Consider the following 21,104-nt stretch of genomic DNA (forward strand, 5'->3'; position numbering starts at 1 on the left):
TTAATAAAAAAATAATATTTTTTTAAGGAAAATTAATACTAGTTAATAGTAGTATAGTTTTTTTATAGGAGTTAATAATAGTATTAGTTAAGAATTATAATTCCATGTTTATCATACTAAATCTATAGCCCTATCCTAATTATTTTTTCCAGTTCTAAATGTTATTTCGATTTTAATAAAATACTTTTACAATAATATAAAATTATCAATATATCTCAACCTTTAATTTGGTTGATTTGTGTTGAATTAACTAAAAATAATTGATAGATCTGATTCAACCAATCCAAAGTAGTTTAGAGTTTAGACTTCAATTTTTAATCAACTGCACCCACCTACTAAACAATAATGTGTATATATCTGTCATAAAAAAAAAGTGTATATATCATCATTAAAATAAATGGAATCCAACGTCACATTGGCATGCGAACGTTAGGAAATTACTATTATATATATATATATATATATATATATATATATATATATATATATATATATATAAATGTTATCCTTTAAAAGCATTTTCTCTACAGTCTCAATCTTCCACTGATACAGAGAGATGCAGACCTGACCTAGGGTTTTTTTATCATTCCTCTTCCCAATTCCAGGTATCCCAGTTTTCCCCTATTATTATGCTATTGATCTTCTCCACTTTTCTATCATTGCCATGTGAACCCTAATTTCCTTGTTATGTGCTTTTTATCCGTCTCCTTCTCGCATCGTGCATTTCGCAGGGTAAGCTTTGGATCTCCGATCGGAGCCTTACCCATCTTTTCTTAATCTTCAAGGAACCCTTTGGGACACTAAAGTTTCCAAATTGAAGAGGAAAAAAAAAAAGAGCTTGCTCGGAGAGAGTGAGACTGAGAGGGAAGATTTGGATCAGGATTCGGGGGTGAGGTGAGGTCTTTCATTTGATACGTTTTTCTTTTTCTTCTGTTTTGAGTCTATTTTGAATATTTGTAATTTTTCTAATCTGCAGTACATTTTGAAGTTTTATTTGAAAGTGTTTGGTTTTGCTGGATTTTTTTTTAATTACTAATTTGTTGTTTGTTTGACTATAACATACTCTAGATGGTGTATGATGGTTCAAGGGAGTCTTAAGCTTCCACATGGAATTTTATATTAATGAAATCTGTCCCATCCTTGATAATATAGACAGGAACGAGTTCTTTGTTTTTATGTCTCTTACCTTTAGTGAGAGAAGAAAACTTAGATACAATCCTTTAGGTGTTGTTTTGTTTTTCTCCAATCAGAATTGGAATTTCACCTTGATAATCCGCATAATCCTTTAATGTAAACTTTTTATTACATGAATTACTGAGATGAAATTTGGATTCTGATTGAAGAACAGCACAAACAATACTTAAGAAACTGTATCTGTTTTATCCGAAGTGAAAACCATGATTTTGTTAATATTTTTCATTCCGTAAACTTGTGATATGCCAGATAATGCCTTGCCTTGTTTGACTTCAAACTTAGGTACAGATATTCGGTAAACCTGTGTTATGCCACTGATAATGGCTTGCTTTGTTTGACTGCAAACTTATTGCAGATATCTGAGGATGGTTACTTATGGTGAAAAGGTGGGCTAATGAGTAGGGAGTAGCATGGAAGATAAGGCAAGCAAGTAGTTTGATCAGTTTTGAATTTTGATAGGCTCAGATTACAATATGGAGGATGAGAGTGGGCTTGAGCTCAGCTTGGGTTTATCTTTTGGAGGCTCATCAGCCAAACCCAAGGGTAAGAATGGTAGCTCCTCAGATACTAGGGCTGAAGAAGTTGGTAGGGGTGGCAAAATGGTGGATGACTTTAAGAGCATGTTTGATAACGTTCCTCAGAAGCCTGAATCTATTACTGGGACTCGAAGAACTGATTCCCCAAAGCCTGAGGAGAACTTCTTTAGTGACCTTTCAAAGGCCAAAGAAGACAACGCTTCTTTGAATTTAAACGGGAGAGGGTTTCTGGTTGCAAACAGTAATAAACCTGTTGAAATTGAGGAAGATAAAAGGTCAGAGGCAGCAAATAAGCGAAAAATGCCTTTTGATGAGATACGTGATCAAAAGAAGCATGACAGTGATGTTCATGCCGATTTACATGACAGGGCTAGAGCCTCTCATATATCTATAACAGAGGAGGGTTCGACTGCAGAAAATGAAGATGTGGCTGACTCTGAGACTGAGAACTCCACCTCCAGGCCCATCTCACACCACAGTGATGGTTCCAAAGGATTTATTAGAGTTAGTGCTTCTTCCGATGCAGCAAAAGAGATTCGTGGAAGTGCTGACTCAAATGCTACTGACTTTAGTGGGCAGAAGAGGTTTACTGGGTCATCAGAAAAAGATTTTAAGCATGCTAACATGACCTATGGTGCTTCCTTTTCTGTTCAACCTGTAAATACAATGAATGTACCTTACCCTTCAGTAAAAGAGTCCAGCTCTGTTGGGGCACCAAGCCCTCAGATACCTGGAGTGATGCATGTGATGCCTACTGCAACTGGTGAACACTTAGGAGCCCAATCTGTGAGTAATGGGAATTTGCCTGTGATGTTTGGATATTCACCTGTTCAGCTTCCCATGTTGGAGAAGGACAACTCATGGGGTTTGGTTTCTCGTCCTCAACAGTTACACCCTTCCTTTGTTGGCAGAGGTCCAATTAACTCAGGTACTTGTTGTATGAATGGTTTATATTGCTAAATGATTGATCTTCCAAACTCAAACTTCCAAGATGTGCATGTCAGATCGATAAATTGTTAAAATGTTTTGGATTGTGTATATATTCTGAAATGCATCATGGTTACAAGCTTGATAAATAAAACCATATATGTTAGATCTCCTGTAAGACTGAAATATTAAACTTTTATGTCAGGAAAGTTAAAGGTTATAAATGTTTGCTTTTCTGTTCAGATTGCAGTTTAATATATTCTTGTAAAAATTACAAGCTCTATTTGTTCGTTGATAATTGTAAAAATTACAAGATTGATCTTCCGAACTTTTAGTGGAAATGACATTATATTGTTAATGTGTGGATATAGCTGCACTACAAGTAATCTCAAACAATATATCCGAGGCCATGCCTTATGAAGGAAGGCCGTTAGAACGAACCAAAGGAGATGGTAAACAGCGTGTCAATGAAGAAGGCTCCTCCTCACAACCTGAAGATGTGAAAGCAAGAAGCACAAACCTTAGGGCCAAAGATGTATCAGGCCAATCAACAGGAGAAGGTGCCATCATTGATTTTTCAAATATTAAGCCAGGTCTTGCTGCAGATGTGAAATTTGGTGGATGTGGTTCTTACCCAAATCTGCCTTGGGTATCCACCTCAGGTTCAGGTCCAAATGGAAGGACAATTTCTGGTGTTACTTATAAATACAGCACTAACCAAGTCAGAATTGTCTGTGCATGCCATGGTTCTCACATGACCCCTGAGGAGTTTGTTCGCCATGCAAACGAAGACCAGGCCGCTGCAGAGGGCAATGCAGTTTTGGGGACAGTAGCAAACGGCAATCCTGCTGCCTCTTCCCACAGCTAATCTTGTACCGTTGTACCTTAATATTAAAGTTCTCAACAGGAGAATCAGGGAAATCGAGCTTTAATTTTTGTATAGATGAATGAGATTCCTACCATTTTTCTGTATACACTTTAATAACTTATTTGGCTATCCCGCTTTATTTACTTGCAGCCAATGCAATCAAGTTTGCAGTTGTATTTAATAGTGGCCCAGCTAGCATTATCTGTCTAAGGATCAATAGTATAGTAATGTTTCCAGATTGCTAAGAAGTGTTGTGCACCAAACAGGATTTCAAAAGGTGAGGATGACCAATCCCTTGTAGCAATTCTTTTTTAGCTTTTCTTAGAGCATTTCCAAGGGAGTTGTTTATGGAGTTCTTAAACTTAAGAACTAGTTCTTGTACAATTGACTTAGCAGTTCTTATAAGTAATGATTGCTTATATAAACGAACGACAATTGATGACAGTACTTGAAAATGGGAAGATAATTGTATAACTTATTTTAAGACATTAAATATTATACTATTAGGAGTAGAAAGAAAATTTAGGTAAAAGTTTTTAAATGTCATATGGCATGTTGGGGTACTAAAAATGAGTTAAGTAACTTTACTATGATTGCACAAGATAGATACTCGTGTGTAGTTGAAGATGCAACGTACTTGCAGGAACACAACAAACGTCATGCATATGCCTCTTTACATTGGCTCATCCAATACGTGTGGTTTTGATTGCTCGTTGCATTGAATATTGTTCATCACTAAACGTCAAGTTTCCAGAAAATCTGCACCCATTTTCCACTCCCACCGATGCCTTTCTCTTCCAAACTCCCCATTCTAGAAACGTGACAAGGCCAGTGAAAAGGGTATGGGCAAAATTCACTTCCAGACCCCTCTATTTCTCAAGGGAATTAATGACACTGGTGAACTAACTGCCATTTTTCTTTGATTTCTCCATGCCCAAACGAAGATCGGTATCAATAAGAAAGAGACGAAGAGTTGTTAGGCCAGCTTCTATTTCTAGCTATGGAGCTTCAAATCTTACACATTTTCTTTTATGAGAAAATGGGTTATGCATTAATAATGTAAAAAGTTTTACATAATCATTTAATTATAATTTATTATACATGATAAAGTTTATTAACTTTTAAAATAATTATTTTAAAATAATTCAATGATAAGTTATTATAATGTAAAATTGTTTTACTAGGTATTAAACTCTTTTTTATTATTAATATTATTTTGTTTTCTTAGCACAATTACACTATTATCTAGCCATGTGTTTCAAAGTGTGGTTACACGTGATTCAACATTGATAATACTTATCAAAATTAAACTCTTACTTTTACTCATTTTTCCTCATCTAGCAACATATAATAAATAATAATCATCCAAATCTAGCAATTACTATTTTTAATGTTAAGAGTTTAAATAGGGCAATGTTCCAAACGGCAATAATTTCACCCATAACTATTTCGTGTTTATCACGTATCATTAGCATTATCTTTTCCCCTAGTGTTGTCACCGTACAAGCAAGGAAAAAAACAAAACATTGCTTTGACCAAACGTCTAACATTACCTTCTACTTCTTTGCTACGAAGTCTTGGAACATTACAGCTTTGATTAGGCAGCAGCAAGACAAGCATGTCCTTTATTGATTGCTGTACTATAATTGACTAAATCAAACTTGGAATTCGTTTGTTAACATCGTTTTTCAACACTTTTTTTTTAAGTTTCTTCTTTTGCAGGGTCAGCGAAACTAATACAGTTAACTTGGCCTCTATTGATAAAATATAAGAATTGATAGGAATATAACAGGTTGTTAGGAAGGTTAGTGAAGAGGATTCATGATCATCATTGAGCATTGATATTATATTAATTCTAGATAAAGCTATATATATCAGTCACCAAATATTCCACACTAGATGCAGCCAGATCAGATTATCTTTTATTTTTCTTGTCAATCTAATTTTTCTTGTACTTTTAGAGGTTGATAATTAGATCATAATAATAGCATCTTTTAAAAGCGTGTGCCATTTTTCTGGTGTGTTAAGATCCATGTCTTTGATGGTTTGCCTAAGCTGCAAAGGTTGACTGAACCTAACTCCTTCACTCGTGGGATGTGATGTGATAACATATGAATCACGGACTCTAATACCTACATCAAACACGACACAATATTTCAACAGGATTAATATCTAAAATCTAAAACATAGGGATACCATATACATACACAAACATAAAGATGTTAATAAAATAAAATATGAATAATATATAATAAAATATCTAAATTGATAGTATATTTATCTTTTAAACCAACTTTCTATATTTTTTAAAGTGTATGAATTGTGTAAATGTGTCAAGTTAAGTATTCAAGCAAAAAAAAAAAAAAATTAAATTAAACATTTCATAAAAAAGACGTCGGAGAGTGTCATGTCAAAAACATGTTATACACGGCAACACTTTAAACAAGAAAGATGTTCGTGCTTCCTAGGTGATAATTACTTTTGACATTTGTTTTTTTGGGGTTTTCAAGGGTATTTCTGCACCCTTTGGTCATCAAGCCATTGGTTAAGCGCTCCTGAACGCTCCTGACAAATGACTTTTGTCTTCCCTATTTGATTTTCAGGTGAAAAAATACTTTTGAGAAAAAAGTAATTTTGTCAAAGGATTGGGGCCCGTATTTTTACTTTTATTTTGTTTTTATCCATTAAATTTGAATTAAAACAAGCACATCTTAAACTTCAATATAAACATATACTTAATTATCAAAACTATCATGTAGAAAAAAATTATCGACTTTTATGATAATTATCTTAAAAAGTCATATATTGAAAAAGAGATATGATTGATTAACCAGTAAAAACTTTTAAATTTTATCATGCATGTCTATCAAATTATTTTTTAAAATGCTAATTTACCAAGTTACTGAAAGATATGGAATTTTTCATGAATCAGATTAAGTAGTACAGAAGAAACCAAACGGGGTTCAGTTCAAAAATTCAGGTACAAGGTGAAATTAAGGAGTAATGTTCCATGTCTTATCAGCAGCAAGGTGGCGTAAGGATTAAACTAGAAATTTGGCTTTGTCATATTTATACCATGTGTCACTAGGACACGCCTTCCAAGTCAAAAATCGGAGTTAAATACAATTGTATAAATACAATTGTAGACCAACCCCACCACCTTGTGTCACTACAGATGAGTCCTTAATATTTTAAATGAAGAATCAAATTCAGACGCAAAACGTAGCCTGAGAAGAAACCAAGAAAAAACTGACATAAGGAAGGGTTGCTACTTGGGGGAGGATCAATGAATCATTGAATAATGAATAATGTCTCCATGCACACCAACCATCCCATTATAAATTCCTAAGTTTTCAACTCATCATCAATTAGCACTTTTGCTGCAGAATGCTTGAGGAGAACAAGAACCATGAATCAACTTTGTGGTGTTATCCTTTTGGTTCACTCAGTCTTGTGTTTCCATGCTAGAGCACAGACTGCTGCACCTTCAGGAGATGCTGTCTCCAATTTCCAACCAAGCCTTGCTGTTGTCATAGGAATCCTTGGTGTCATGTTCTTACTCACATTCTTTCTTCTCATGTATGCAAAATTCTGTCAACGCTGCGCTTCTTCGCCCGTTGGAGACACAGAAAATCAACTCCCTTTTGTTAGATCAAGATCTAGATTCTCAGGAATTGACAAGAATGTCATAGAATCACTCCCCTTCTTCAGATTCTCTTCACTCAAAGGGTCAAAGGAAGGGCTGGAGTGTGCAGTGTGCTTATCAAAGTTTGAAGATGTTGAAATTCTCAGACTTCTACCAAAGTGCAAGCATGCTTTTCATATTGATTGCATAGACCACTGGCTTGAAAAACACTCTAGCTGTCCTATTTGCAGGCACAGAGTCAACCCTGAGGACCACACAACCTTCACATATTCAAACAGTTTAAGGAGGCTAGCAAACCAGTCAGAGGTAGGTGAAGAATCTAACATAGAGATCTTTGTCCAGAGAGAGGAAGAGCATCATGGTTCATCAAGATTCAGTTTTGGAAGCAGCTTTCGGAAAACGGGAAAGTACGTCAAGGAAGAAGAATTCCTCATTGAAAAAGGAGCAGAAGATAGTGATGGTAATCAGAAGGGATATCACAAACACAACCACAGGATTACTATATCTGATGTTGTGTTCAAGCACAGGTGGAGCAACGTGAGTTCTTCAGACCTTATGTTTCTGAATTCGGAGATGCTGAACGATGCATCAAGCAACAGATTCAGCAACTTGGAATCAAATGCTGACATGATGTCTAGTACAAGAGGGGTGGTGGAAAATGAGCAAATTATGAATATTAAGGAGGAGATGGAGAGGAAGATTTCATTTGAGAGCAAAGTTGGTGTACTGAACAACATCAAATCAGTTTCAGATAAGCATCTTCTTTTTACATCAGATTCTGCAGGGAAATCAACTCATGCACCAAAGTATGCGAATCCCGGTGAGAAAAGGTCAATGTCAGAAATCACTGCTGTCTCTAGATTTGGAGATTTAGGCATGAAAATGAGGGTCTTCAAGGATTCTTCTTCCCTTCAAAACAACCTTAAAGAGGAAAGAATGAGGCAGATTTGGTTTCCAATTGCAAGAAGAACAGCTCAATGGTTTGTGAATAGAGAAAGAAGGTCTCAACAATCTCAGAATAAACAACAGCCATTAGATGTATAATTCAATCCAATCCAACCTTCCTGAGGTACACATGTTTGGTTTCAGTCCTTGATTAACAACTACATGTAGATTTTATGTTGTTTTTTTGTTGATTTGTATTTAGTTAAGTAAAGCAGGTACAGGTTCCTTGTTTTTGTTTCAATCTCTCTATTTTTTTAATTCTTATGATCTGCATAAAAACTTTGTTAATCTTTCTATGACAGAGAATTTAAGGACCCCTTGTGACCAGAATAATAGAAACCCTTGTAGACTTAAAATTGTGTCTTCTTTTTCATTTCCTAATCAATTTTCTATTGATTTTCAACAAGAATAATAGAAGACAGCTTCATGCCTCTGTGCTCAATAATGTTGTGTATATGTGTGTGTCAGCCATTTAACTTAAATATGGTCATCTTGATCATATTTTATACATCTCTTTCATTCTTTTTTGCTCAACGCATAAGCATTGCACATTATTAACAACTGAACTTAGGGACAATTAGCTGAATACCTCCTTGGTTTCATAAATCAAACAAGTTCTTTTTCATTAACTCCTTTTTATTAAGCCAGAGGAAAAAGTTCAATAAACTAAAAGACTAAAATTTGATTAAGCAAGTTAAATTTTATATGCATAACCAATCCTCAAACTTCTAACCCCTCCAAAGTTTTTTGCTCCTCTTCTCTTCAATTTTTCCTCCAATGGATTAAATCTAATAACCAAAGGCAAATTATAAATTAACCAATTTGTATCAAGTCAACCAATAGAAAATTAAAACTAATTAAGTTTGTAATTTATGTCATTAGGTTGAATAATGGCTTATAATATGTATAACCTCAAGAAGTTTTTCAAAGTGAGTGGTAGTTTTTGTCAGTTTCTTCTGTCTGAAATGTGCATATTAATTCATGGCGCAAGAGATGCAATACAATACGCAAGAAACAAGTCTTATCCCATTGTCTTAATGGCAAAATAAAGGATGTCATTGTCAAATGTGACCTCAGCAATTACATCACCCAGTTTTTACACACTTTGTCTGCTCTTTCAATAGTTTTTGTGTTATGCAAAATGAGTCGGCTAGGTACTTACAAAGCAAGGTGCTTATATGGTGCAGAAATTTTTTATTTTAAGAGTATATTAGTCAAGACGAGAGGTCTGTTTTTGATCGCCAATTCGTCATGATATATTAATTGTTAACATTAGCTTATATAAATATTATTACATTTGTCAATGTAGTTTAATATTGGTTACATTTTTTCAAGGGGTAAGTCTCCTTATTGGCATTATCAGATTAAAATATTGAATATTTTAGTTGGGATTATGGGGAAAAGCGATTAAATAATAAACAAAGTAATGAATACATCTAGTTATTAGGCATGTGATGACGTTAGTAATCTCGATGTTATTATGTTCTTTTAAGTGACCTTAATTGGCTAAGCTATAGGGTATAATTTGTAAGTACAACGATTTGATTGTCAAAGTACATTTTATTTCTCTTTTCCATTTTTCTTTCCTTTTTCTATCTTAACAAGTTTATTGCGAATGCTCTTCTTTTTTCTTAAGATGCATCTTGGTATGAAAGATCACTCAATTTGGATGGCCATCATCACATATTATATATATATATATATATATATATATATATATATATATATATATATATATATATATATATATATATATATATTAAATTAAAAAAAAAGCAGAAAAGAAGCACTAAATTGAACATGTATTTGCTTGAAAGCAGGAAAGACAAACAGTTCAACATGTTACTGAAAATTGGAAGGACAACCTTATGTTTTTTTAATTCATGGGGAGAACTTTGAATTGAGCATAATTTATTAGTAATTTGAAAATTTCGCCAACACTTCGAAAAGGTTTCCTCATGTATATGGGTAGACGGTAACAGATGCAGTAAAGAGGAGAAAGACATGATAATAAAATTTATTTATAATATATAAATTCTGAGCTATAAAATTATGTCACCTCGTTAATATATACTTAAAAGATATATAAAATGTAATAAGTGAATAACTGGTTATTGTTAAAATAATAATGTATAATAAAAAGTATTATATTTTTTTGTTAAATTTATAATAAATTATTTTTATAAAATAAAGTATTTATTTTTACTCATGTATATTATAATAAATTTTTAAACATAATTAATAATTTTACTATCAAGCATGCATATCATATCATAATAATAATTTCAGTAAACTACATCTCATATTATAATCACTCTTAGTCGTGTACTAATTAATTGTTGGAAAAGAAATATTATTATGCTTATTTAATTTAATGGCTATTAGTTTTTTATGATATAAATATAAATTTTTATTATTATGCAAGACACATAATTATAATATATATATATATATATATATATATATATATATATATTATCCAATAATTATATATTAATACTTTTTTAAAAACCATCACACTTTTATACCAAAGATAATCTGAAATAAAAAATAATTACAGATTTTTTTTTGTGATAAGAAAATAAAAATGTAATTACAGATTAAAACCGTTAGTTTTTTATTTTGTTTTAAAATTTGATTTTTATTTTAAAAATTAAAATTTATAAATATAATAAATAAATGCATAATAACCCATTAGTAAATACACAAATTCAAACATTTATTAATGATACTATTAAAACTCATTATCCCCTCGATATCTAATAATAAATATGCTTTTAAACTTACTTTCTATTAAATTTTAACTAGTTAATATAGTTTATTAAAAAAAATAAAAAATCAAATAACTAAAAAGAAATTATCTAAAGTACTTTTTTTATTAAACGAAAAAATGCACCAAAAATTTCTTTAGTTTATAAAAGATAGAAGTTAAATGCATAATAACTGACTAATAAATGCATGAATTTAAATATTTATTAATGAGACCATTAAAAGCTATTATTTTTATGCCAATACCTAATAATATACAAACATTTAAGATTCACATTCTATTAAATGTCTTACTAATTAATACTTCATAATTTATTAAATAACTAAAAAGAAATTTTCTAAAGTAATCTTTTACTAGGTGAAAAAAAGTGTATCAAAACTTTCTTACTTTATATTATAAATAAAATATTTTAAAAATTAAAATTTATAAATACACTACATAAATACATTAATAAATGCATGAGTTCATATATTTACCATTTATAATGAGATTTTCTTTAAAAAAAATATTTTAACATGTCACATGTGATTTTGAGTTGGTTAAAATTATTTATATAAATAACTATTCTTCATGAGTTACTCAACATTTGTATTGAGAGAGAATGAGAGTGAAAATATTTATAAGTTAAACAACTTGTGAATAAAAGTTGTTACATTTGTTTCTGTTAAAAAATAACAAGAATCAAAATAATAATAAAAATTACAAGGATTACCTAAGAAAATAATTTTACAAGAACCAAAACAAGAAGGGTTATATTATAGAGACAAAAACATATCAAACCTAATTTTTTTTAAAATAAAAGAAATAAATGAATCATATATTTAATATCCAAATGTTTTGTTTACATTTATAATTTTTATATAGTTTTAATTTATAAATAAAATTGACTTCCTTTCCAACCCCTTCTAAAACTATACTCCAAACATACCCTGTATATTGCATTGTGTAAATATCCCGGGTATGCCAAAATTAACCCAGGTAGAAATACTGAAATACACCCAAAAGCTAATTAGACTTTATGGAGTATGAATATAAATGAACCCGGTAAACTCGAATTGGACACAACCACAAGTTCCGGAAGAACAAAAATAAGATTACATTTTGTGTGTTAATATGAATATTGTTAATGAACCCGGTAAACTCGAATTGGACACAACCACAAGTTCCGGAAGAACAAAAATAAGATTACATTTTGTGTGTTAATATGAATATTGTTCCATGACAAAACTAAATTGCTTGAATTGCAATTGAAAATGAAAACAAATTCAATCATTTACACATATATAATATTTACAGAGGAGAGGAATTACCCCCAAAAAAAATTAGAAAAGGGAGGAGATGAATAAGATAATAAACCTACCCTACCCATTTTGCAACTAAAAGATTCAAACTATAGGGAATATTCAGCATCTATTGCTCTCTTTGCATTTTCTGGTTAACTGCATTCTTGGATTGCAATTTGTCCGAATAAGCAAAGGTAAATACTGGTGCAAAGCCAAACTTCAAAAAGAAGACAAAATGTAAAGGTCATTCTTCTACCAGTCCTCAAGCCATTCAGGCACATTAAGTTCTTTTACCTCCTGCAATGGAGAACCCAGATAACCAGTACTACAATCCTCAGAATGAACTTCCAAGTACTGTGTTATACGAGAAATAATTTCCTGCGGAACGGGAAAGGTGTGGTGTCTAATCCCTTCCCATTCAATACAATTAAACCATGGGTGACTCTTGACAGAATCAGGACCTTGGCTACCAAGTCTAGTGCTTTCTTCCACTTCAAGTAGCTGAACCAATCAGTTAAATAAAACACAAATAGAATAAGTATGCATAGATGTCATTTTAAGCCATGCAAACTACACAGTATCTTGAGAGAGTCTTAGTTCTTGCAATACCTTGGAGATGAGATCAACAGCTTCAGGGCTAAAAGTCTCGGGAAGATGTAGCTTTCTTTTTGCAATTTTGGCAACTGTATCAAGTTCATTTTCTCTCCATGATCCAAATGGCATCTCACCACGTAACATATAATATATTAAAACTCCCAACGCCCACCTGCATAATCAACAATGATGACATCCACAAAATGCTATCAAGGAACGTAAGTCAACCATAAATGCTTTACATGCTAGAGATTCAGAGCTTGTCCATTGCCAATGTATGCTAATACTGTTCGATCCAATTTGATGTAATGCAAGTCAGGTGTAATTACAATCATATTGGTTACAATTCAAAGGAATTTTTAATTTTTCATTCAGCAAATATTATGTTATTTCACGTTATCTTTATATCTTAGGAAATATAGAAAGGAATTTGTTACTGACAAGAGGAATTGTGTGGTTTAAGGAGAGAATCAATGTGTTTGGACAAGGTTTTATTTATACCAGTCAGCAGGGAAACCATGGCCTTTTCCCAAAACAATCTCTGGAGCCAGTGAATCTGCCATCCCACAAATTGTGAATGTTCTCTCACCAGAAAGCTGTTTTCCAAATCTGAAGTCCACCAGCTGCAACCAGTACAAAAATAATTGATCACATATATTATGCATATTTTATAGTTTTTGGCATGGCTATCATGCATCCATCATTTGCCGCAATATCATCTGCCATAACTCCATGGCAGATTCACCAGTAATAGTGCTGATAAACATGGATACCATGAAAAGCAATAAAACAAAAGTTCCCAAACCTGTATATGTCCAGTTTGTTCCAACATCAAAACATCAGGTGACACACCTCTGTAGAGAACACCATTCTGAAATTCAAGTATGAAATGCATAAAGGAAAAGGGAACCTTAGCCACTAGCCAAAAAAGGCAAAAAAGAATACAAAAAGTTATTTAGATACAAGACCTTGTGCAAGTCTTCCAAGGCAATAACAACAGAAGCAGCACAAAACTGCGCTGCTGATTCACTAAAAGGACTTGAAAGTATGGAAGACAAAGGGCAAGCAAGGCGAGTGTTTAGCAGTATTCCAGCATACATGCGGTCAGCACAAGTGCATAAAACCTGTGGTATACAGGCTGACGAGCCCATACCCTTAATCAAAATTTTCTCTTTCAAGACTTGTGATTCCTTTCCTAGCCCTTTCACCTTTGGCTTAGAAAATCTCTTCAAAGTAAGCAAACTTTCTGCAGCAATGTTTCATTAGCAAAAACAAATTCCAACATACACTATTTCAGTATAGATTACAATTAAATGCTATTAATTGATGTAGGAAAAGACAAATAAGATACCAAAGAACAAAATGAAGTAATTTATTTTAAGAAAATGTTGATATTTTTGGCCACTAAAAGATTAGATTTACATCCATTTAGTCCTTTCAAATATTTTTCACATCCACTTTCTTCAAATTTGATTAATTAAGAAGGGAAACTAATCCTACAATGATCAGGTAGGTTTATATTAATTTACTCTATAAAAGGACTTGATTGAGTCAGATTTGGGAATTGAATTGATGGAATCATTGATTCATTCCAAGTAAAAAGTAAAAAATTGAAGGATTGAATTAATTTAAATCAATTATTTCCTGGATTAAAGCATTCATTAGTTATATTTTAAGTGAGAAATTGGAGAAATATTTATCTACCTGAATCTCTTAAATTTGCAAGCCCTATTTCAGAGCAGTCAGTGGAATATAGCGTCTTTCTCCACTCCTACAATAAAAAGGTCCATGAGCTAATTTGAGGATCTCATGCCCAATGAATTGGAAAGCAACAGAAAGCTCTTACCAAATCTGAGAGCTGGACTTTATCAAGGGATGAAAAATCATAATTTGTAGTCAACTCCTTGGAATAATCCCTTGACCTATGATTATATTAATGGTGCCAATGATATGAAACTTTGTTTTAAAGTGCAGTATATAAGCAAATAAGCAGAAACCACAAAGCTGTTGCCTAACATAAGCACATATTAAAACGTACTTGTGATCTTCCTGAGAAATCTTTTGTAAGGAGCCAATAACAGATTCAAATTTGTCCTTTGTTAGTAAAGCACATACAACATCACCCACAGCAACAGCACTCAAGGAACCAATATTTTCACCAAGAAGGGCCCATTCACCAAAATAGCTTCCCTCGGGCTTCTCTATTGACAGTTCTTTTCCGCTCTGTGCATCATCCTCATTTTGGATTTCAGGCTTGAGGCTGTAGGCATTTGGACCAGTCAATAAATCAGAATCAAAAGTGATTTTCACTCGTCCCTTCTGGATAATGTACAATGCAAGGACTTCATTCTGCAAAGACATACTGAATATCATTAGGAAAGGAACAGAAAATAAATGGACAAAAGCAACCAAGCAAAAGCTTACTTTGTCTATTATTGTCTGCCCATTTGAGAAGGAAACTTCAGAAAGGGAGTCAGAAATCTGACTGAGTTGTAAAATTGACAACCTTGAAAGGAGATCTACAGACCGAAGCAACTTCAATGATGACAAGTTAGAGAATTCTGACATTAAAATCCCTCGAAAATCTTCTCGTTTTAAAGCCCAAAGAGTTCCTTTTGTTACAGCACGTACAGAAGCCTGGAGGGGTTTATTATACCTGTAATGCCATTTTGGGAAAAACAATATGTTAAAAATCTGCAAGGCAAAAAAACTAGTATTGTCATGGCAGCTACATCTGAAAAAATATAAGACATAAACATGACTTTAAATTAAAAAAACAACCTCACTAAACCTTTACTATTGTGTCAAGACTCACCCTCATAAAAATGGCTTCACATAATGCCAACAAAAAAGAAAAATAAAATTGCAAAAGCATCATATTAAGTGCTTAAAATTGGGTTGGGAAATTTATATAATATTTCCCATATTCTGGAATATTGCAATTATAGTTAAACTTTATATGCCTGTCCAGATAACAGTCCTCAACAAAATCAATTCCTAATCTAGAGGAAACTTGAATTGCCTCACAGCAAGATGTTTCTCATGCCAAAAAGAACTACTTCAATTTAGCAGAAGAACCACAAGAAGGTAAAAAGTATGATTGAGTGACTAACATTAGAGCAAGTTCTCCAAAGCATGAAAGTTTTTCAGCTGTGTAGCGCTGCAAAACCCTAGGTACCTCCCCATCTTTTTCTTCCTGCCATTGTAATAAAAGTTGAACAAGAAATGTAACACCCTCATTGACAATACAGAAACAAACCAAAATATCAGAAAAGAGTCAAAAGACCAGGTACAAGCAGCATTCATTATATGACCCTAGATCTTGAACCGAGATTTCATCTTGACTATACCAAGGGCAAAGCCAATTATAAGAGCTGAAGTGGTGGAGAGGGGTTTAAAAATAACAAAAAGCTGGTTTTCAAAGAGGTTAAATCTTGGGGACCAACTTTATCATGAATGAAAAATTAGTGGCTTGGAAAGCTGAGAAGAAATATTTATAGAAGTTTTCGAAGCCTGCAGGTGCCACGACCCTTGCCTTTGCCTCTGGCTAGGATGATTTTCAATATTTTCCTAAATGAATATCTGTGGACCCATCACAAATCAATACTGCAATCAAATGACACAGTTTATAAACCTGAGTCGCCAAGACCTCAAATTCTCCACTACCAACAACATAAAAACAGTCACCTTCACCACCCTGCAAAGTATAACTATTGTCACAATTCTGCAATAACAAATATAAACAAAGCCAAAATAAAGAGAATTTCTTAACAAGATCCAACGGCAAGTTCCAACTTCTTTTTCTGCCCCAGAAATCTACAAAGGTTGAAGAGTAATAGCAATCAAGAATTTTCAAGTTTCAATTAGAAAACTGACCTGTTTGACTATAATATCCCCAGGTTGGACCTCCACTCTTTGCATGCAATCCAATAAAACATGGCACTGAGAATCAGTAAGTTTTCGGAAGAGAAAATGATCATGCAACGCCTGCTCTATGTGTGCCTGGGGCATATGTAGATGAAGCGCCATCAAAGGTTCACAATTATTGAACTTTCCAATGGGAGAAACTAAATTTAATACTTTATACTAGCATACCAATGTTGTTAATGTTAATTAAAAAAATTAAAACCAGAGGAGTTAAATAAATTGTAATAGCAAAAGATGAATAGGGGGTTTACTTCTTCTTCCCATGTCTTCCTATGGGCTGAAGATGGAGGAACCCAGGATTGACCATTTTCTAGGGAATTTTCAAGTGCTCGAAGGCGTGCCCTTGACAAGTCATGCCTTACACGATGGTTTCTAGCGCTCCAACCAAAGGTGGAAGGGGATTCTGAACCTGTCACCTCTACAACTTGAGGCACAGGGTTTCGCAAAACATCACCATAACTTGCTGACTGACCAACAGCAGACTAAATTGAAAGACTAGATTAGTTACTAAAAATGAACAAGGGAAAATGAATATGTGACGGTTTCTTGGAAAAAATATAAATGAATAGAAGCAGGAAAAAAAGGAAAAGTACCATACTTCAGTTAGTCCATTTACATGCACAATGATGACTGTAATGTCATCTGTACGAGTTTCATACTGCAGCCAGAGCCGATAAGATTCTGCCACAATTGCAGCACAAGCATCACGAGGATCTTTAAATTTCACAACCTAGAAACATAACGGCAATTAAGAGACAAAATATGACTTAAATTGGATGATAAACCAAATCTAGGTTTAAAGTTGCTTTAAATTAAATTTACAAAACCTAGTTTTAAGACCAAATACACATGTCACTTGGCCATCATTTACACGTATCATTGTCAGAAATCTATAAGGGTTTGCTTCATGATTCAATTTAGACTTTGGAAAGATAGGTTGCAAGGTCATTGATGTGTCAAACTAGTCTGTACATAAGAAATTTCTGACCAAGCTTCTATGAATGAAGGCATGCCCGGTACATTCCACATTAACAGGACAGCTTGACAATAATAAAGCACCTCGACGGAAAAAGAAAATATCATTCCCCCAAAAAACTGATTTTTTAATACCCTTATTTACCCTACATGAGGGAGAAAGATTTACTAGATAAACACATGCTTATGGCACTGAAATGGATTACCAAAAGCATCATGCAATTAAATAATTTGTGTCTCAAAATTAAGTTTCAATTCATTCTTACACATTTCAATTATTAGACTTAATTATAGACAAGAATTAAGCCACAAAATATTAACCAATTTGAGCATAACCCATGACTAGTTGATTATTGCACTAATAACAGAAGATTAAATTCAACAATTTTAAAAGTGAAACTAATAAAATTTTAATACTTGTCGGGACTATTGCAGTAGCATTGCACCCTCCTAAAAATCATTTCTCTCCTTGGAATCAACTTCAGTCACAAAATGGTGTGCTTGGTTTCAATTGGATAGTGTGCTTGCAATTCTACAAATGCCAATCTTGCTTGAAACATACAAACAGCTTCATAATGAAAAGACTAATTTCTCCCTCTTACTTTGTAAATTATATAAAAAAAAATAAAAAAGCCACAATATGTTTTGGTGAATTATCACTAAAAGTGATTATTCCTAACAATACTCACTCAAAGGTTCCCATTATTAAATAAAGGTTTTGAGAGTATAAGGAATAATAAAGAGCTTTGGAACTGTGGCTTCTGATGCTGAAGTGTGGGGTATTTGGATGGAGTATAATTTCAATTTCCAGAATTATCAGCTGTAGATTTCTTTCTCCACGCCTTTATATGGAAAATTGTGTTTCCCATAACTGCCTTGTGGCTTTATTTATGCCCAGGAGTGAATATTCAAAAAGTCCCGAGTTGCAAAAGTTGATTCTCCTAATTTTAAGAAAGATTCCTAATCCCTAATTCCTAATTCTAATTCCAGAACCGAGAGAGACACAGTAACTAACATTAATTGTGCCAGATCGTGATTGCAACTGAAACGAAATAATAACCTAGCCACCAAACTTCTTTAGTAGACCAAAAAAGCAATTTTCAACAACAGAAACCCCAAAGAAAAGAAAAATAAAAAGAAAGAGAAAGGAATATTATTTGCCTTTGCACAAGAATAAAGCTGCCTTAAAAGAAAAGCAAGAGACATAACAATAAGGGAGATCTAGTCTTCCATACCATTTCAACCACAGTCTGGCTAGACAAAAACTCAAACACCCCATCACTGGCCAGCACAAAGAAAGGGTGATCCTGTGTGAGCTCAAACACAACAATCTCAGGATTTGCCACAACCCCAATAGTCTCAGCAATGGAATCACCAATACTCCGCGTAAACGCCGTCCCCGGATACATCCCATTCGGCACCCACAACCTCGGAGGGTCACCATCATCACCTTCCTCAGTGCCCCAACACTGCACATCAGGGTTCTTCAACCCCTCAATCTGATCCATAGTAAGAACCCTCGCCCCACACATCTTCACCCTCTCCAGCTCATCACTCCTAAAAGGCGTCTGATCAATCGACAAATCAACGGCCACAACTTCCTTCCCTCTCCTCTCCGCGATCACCGCCCTCGAATCGCCGGAATTCGCCACGTATATCGTCCTCCCTCTCACCAGCACCGTAATCGCCGTCGTCCCGCTCATGCTGTCGTCCAAAACATCGTTGTGCAGCTGCGAATTCGTCGCTAAAAACGCCGCGTGACAAGCCTCAACAGGATCAGCACGGAATTTGGAGTTCCTGAGCAAATTCTCGCACAGTTTCCGCTTCACGAACTGAGAACACTGAGCTCCGAACTCGCCATGGCCGTCGAAGACGCCGAAGAAGTGGTCGTTAGGGCTCGTACCTGTACAGGTAAAAAGAACCTCACTCTCACTCACAATGAGAAAGAATCGAAGCATAGAACACACAGAAATAGAAACAGCGATAGAAAGACACAAAAATTTAACGAGAAACGATACCAAAAGGTGTGTGGATGCAGAAACTGTCTTGGTTAGCTTTATCGAGTGCATCGGGGTAGTAACCTCGTTGCGACAAGAACGAGTACCGCAATTCGAAGTTTCCGGAAGGAACATTCACGATTCGGGAACCGTCCGGTGGAAGAAACTGCGCGGAAACCCTAGCGAGTCTTCGGATTCCAGCTTCAGAGTCTCTGGTGATGCTCAATTGGTTCAATTGGTCTCTGATTTCGCCTTCTTCAACATCCGAAGAGGAAGGGGAGAAATTCACGACTTCGGCGACGTCGTTTCGCGCGATGGGGTCTCCGTTGATGCTGGAGCCTCTGCAATTGTCGCCTATGCAGACTCGCGAGTAAATGCAACCCATTGAGAGGAGAAGAAGAAAAAAAATGGAGGAAACAACACTGGTGCTAAAATTGGCATCAAGGAGTTGGAGTAGAGAGAGACTAGTGTGGTGAACTAAAAGTTGCGTCCTAATTTTTTTTATCCATGCAAATTAAAAATATTATCAAAAAAATTTATAATAAATCACCTATTATTACCTATTATTATGTGATTTAGGAGGAAGGAATTTTGAGAGGAGGGGGAGCCACAAATTCTTTGCAATAAATGAGCATGATGATGATGATGATGATGATGATGATGCATTTGGGAGATGAAATTAATGATGAGTAATTAAAAGAAATTATATTGTCAATGTTGCAGTGTGGAGAAATTTGTGAAAATTGATAGGTTTTGTGTTTTTGGTTGGTTTTTCTTAAAAATGGTTGTTACTAATTGGAGTTTAGTTAGTTGATGGGGCGTGGTATTTGATGTAGTCGTGGATTGGATTGGATTTGGATGTGGCAAAAATGGTGTGGTTGGGTTAAAGAGAGAGAGTCAAAAGAAGAGGAAAAGGGGAATTGATGAGAGAAGCAATTTTGGAAAGGGGCCAAGAGATGGCATTACCAGAATAGTGGCACTGTATGTAAGCCTACGGTTTATGATGAGAAACTTTACATGTTTGATTAAGTTTAGATACATGATTAGTTCTTTAGTTAATTCAAAAAAATCAAATTTTGTGAGACATACTTTGACTTCTAACATAAACTTAAAGATTCCAGTTCCCCTTATCATTAAGAATTATATGAGTAGGATGTAAATAAGTATGCATGATATGATCTGTTATTTAATTATAAATTATAAATTATCGTTTGAATTATTTTAAAAATTAATAAATTTATTATACATAAAAAAATTATGATGAAATAATTTTATGAAAAATTTTACACTATAAATGTATAACTTTTTTTCTCAAATTATATTTATTATATATTTTTCTTAAGAGTTAGGTTTAGAAAAAAAAAGACGGGTATTTTGTTATATGAACTTCAAGTATGTAATAAAAAAAAATTAAAAAATATTTAACCCACAGTTATTATATA

General features: G+C 33.8%; 3 protein-coding genes across 6 annotated transcripts; 2 read left to right on the top strand and 1 right to left on the bottom strand.

The window, feature by feature from the left end:
• Window positions 1–504: 504 nt before the first annotated feature.
• On the top strand, window positions 505–3,909 carry LOC114418028 (ninja-family protein mc410-like). Its single transcript, XM_028383158.1, has 4 exons — window positions 505–605; window positions 732–894; window positions 1,550–2,658; window positions 3,029–3,909. Exons 3-4 carry the CDS (start codon window positions 1,668–1,670, stop codon window positions 3,523–3,525), a joined length of 1,488 nt encoding a protein of 495 aa, XP_028238959.1. The 5' UTR covers window positions 505–605; window positions 732–894; window positions 1,550–1,667; the 3' UTR covers window positions 3,526–3,909.
• Window positions 3,910–6,716: 2,807 nt separating this feature from the next.
• LOC114418034 (E3 ubiquitin-protein ligase ATL42-like) lies at window positions 6,717–8,472 on the top strand. The gene has a single exon (XM_028383171.1). It carries the CDS (start codon window positions 6,935–6,937, stop codon window positions 8,213–8,215), a length of 1,281 nt encoding a protein of 426 aa, XP_028238972.1. The 5' UTR covers window positions 6,717–6,934; the 3' UTR covers window positions 8,216–8,472.
• Window positions 8,473–12,032: 3,560 nt separating this feature from the next.
• LOC114418042 (protein phosphatase 2C and cyclic nucleotide-binding/kinase domain-containing protein-like) lies at window positions 12,033–20,584 on the bottom strand. 4 transcript variants are annotated; one of them, XM_028383182.1, is made up of 16 exons: window positions 19,684–20,567; window positions 18,901–19,568; window positions 17,289–17,420; window positions 16,942–17,172; window positions 16,640–16,765; window positions 16,398–16,460; window positions 15,877–15,959; window positions 15,188–15,419; window positions 14,802–15,112; window positions 14,610–14,685; window positions 14,468–14,534; window positions 13,732–14,009; window positions 13,569–13,634; window positions 13,265–13,386; window positions 12,779–12,935; window positions 12,033–12,670 (listed from the first exon to the last, which is right to left on the bottom strand). In XM_028383182.1, exons 1-16 carry the CDS (start codon window positions 20,045–20,047, stop codon window positions 12,422–12,424), a joined length of 3,225 nt encoding a protein of 1,074 aa, XP_028238983.1. In that variant the 5' UTR covers window positions 20,048–20,567; the 3' UTR covers window positions 12,033–12,421. The 4 variants fall into 4 exon arrangements, with proteins under 4 accessions (XP_028238983.1, XP_028238991.1, XP_028238998.1 ...); XM_028383190.1 differs by lacking the exons at window positions 16,398–16,460; window positions 16,640–16,765 and having other exon boundaries at window positions 12,314–12,670; window positions 19,684–20,568; XM_028383197.1 differs by lacking the exons at window positions 12,033–12,670; window positions 12,779–12,935; window positions 13,265–13,386; window positions 13,569–13,634 and having other exon boundaries at window positions 13,950–14,005; window positions 19,684–20,575.
• Window positions 20,585–21,104: the final 520 nt, after the last annotated feature.

Source organism: Glycine soja, chromosome 1 (genome assembly GCF_004193775.1).
Source record: "Glycine soja cultivar W05 chromosome 1, ASM419377v2, whole genome shotgun sequence".
NCBI lineage: Eukaryota > Viridiplantae > Streptophyta > Magnoliopsida > Fabales > Fabaceae > Glycine > Glycine soja.

Coding starts and splice junctions, on each gene's coding strand:
- LOC114418028 (XM_028383158.1), top strand. CDS start 1,668: ATGGAGGATGAGAGTGGGCTTGAGCTCAGCTTGGGTTTATCTTTTGGA. Junction 2,659..3,028: donor CAGAGGTCCAATTAACTCAG/GTACTTGTTGTA, acceptor GTGTGGATATAG/CTGCACTACAAGTAATCTCA.
- LOC114418034 (XM_028383171.1), top strand. CDS start 6,935: ATGAATCAACTTTGTGGTGTTATCCTTTTGGTTCACTCAGTCTTGTGT.
- LOC114418042 (XM_028383182.1), bottom strand. CDS start 20,047: ATGGGTTGCATTTACTCGCGAGTCTGCATAGGCGACAATTGCAGAGGC. Junction 17,173..17,288: donor ATGTAAATGGACTAACTGAA/GTATGGTACTTT, acceptor CTTTCAATTTAG/TCTGCTGTTGGTCAGTCAGC. Junction 12,671..12,778: donor CTGTTGATCTCATCTCCAAG/GTATTGCAAGAA, acceptor TGATTGGTTCAG/CTACTTGAAGTGGAAGAAAG.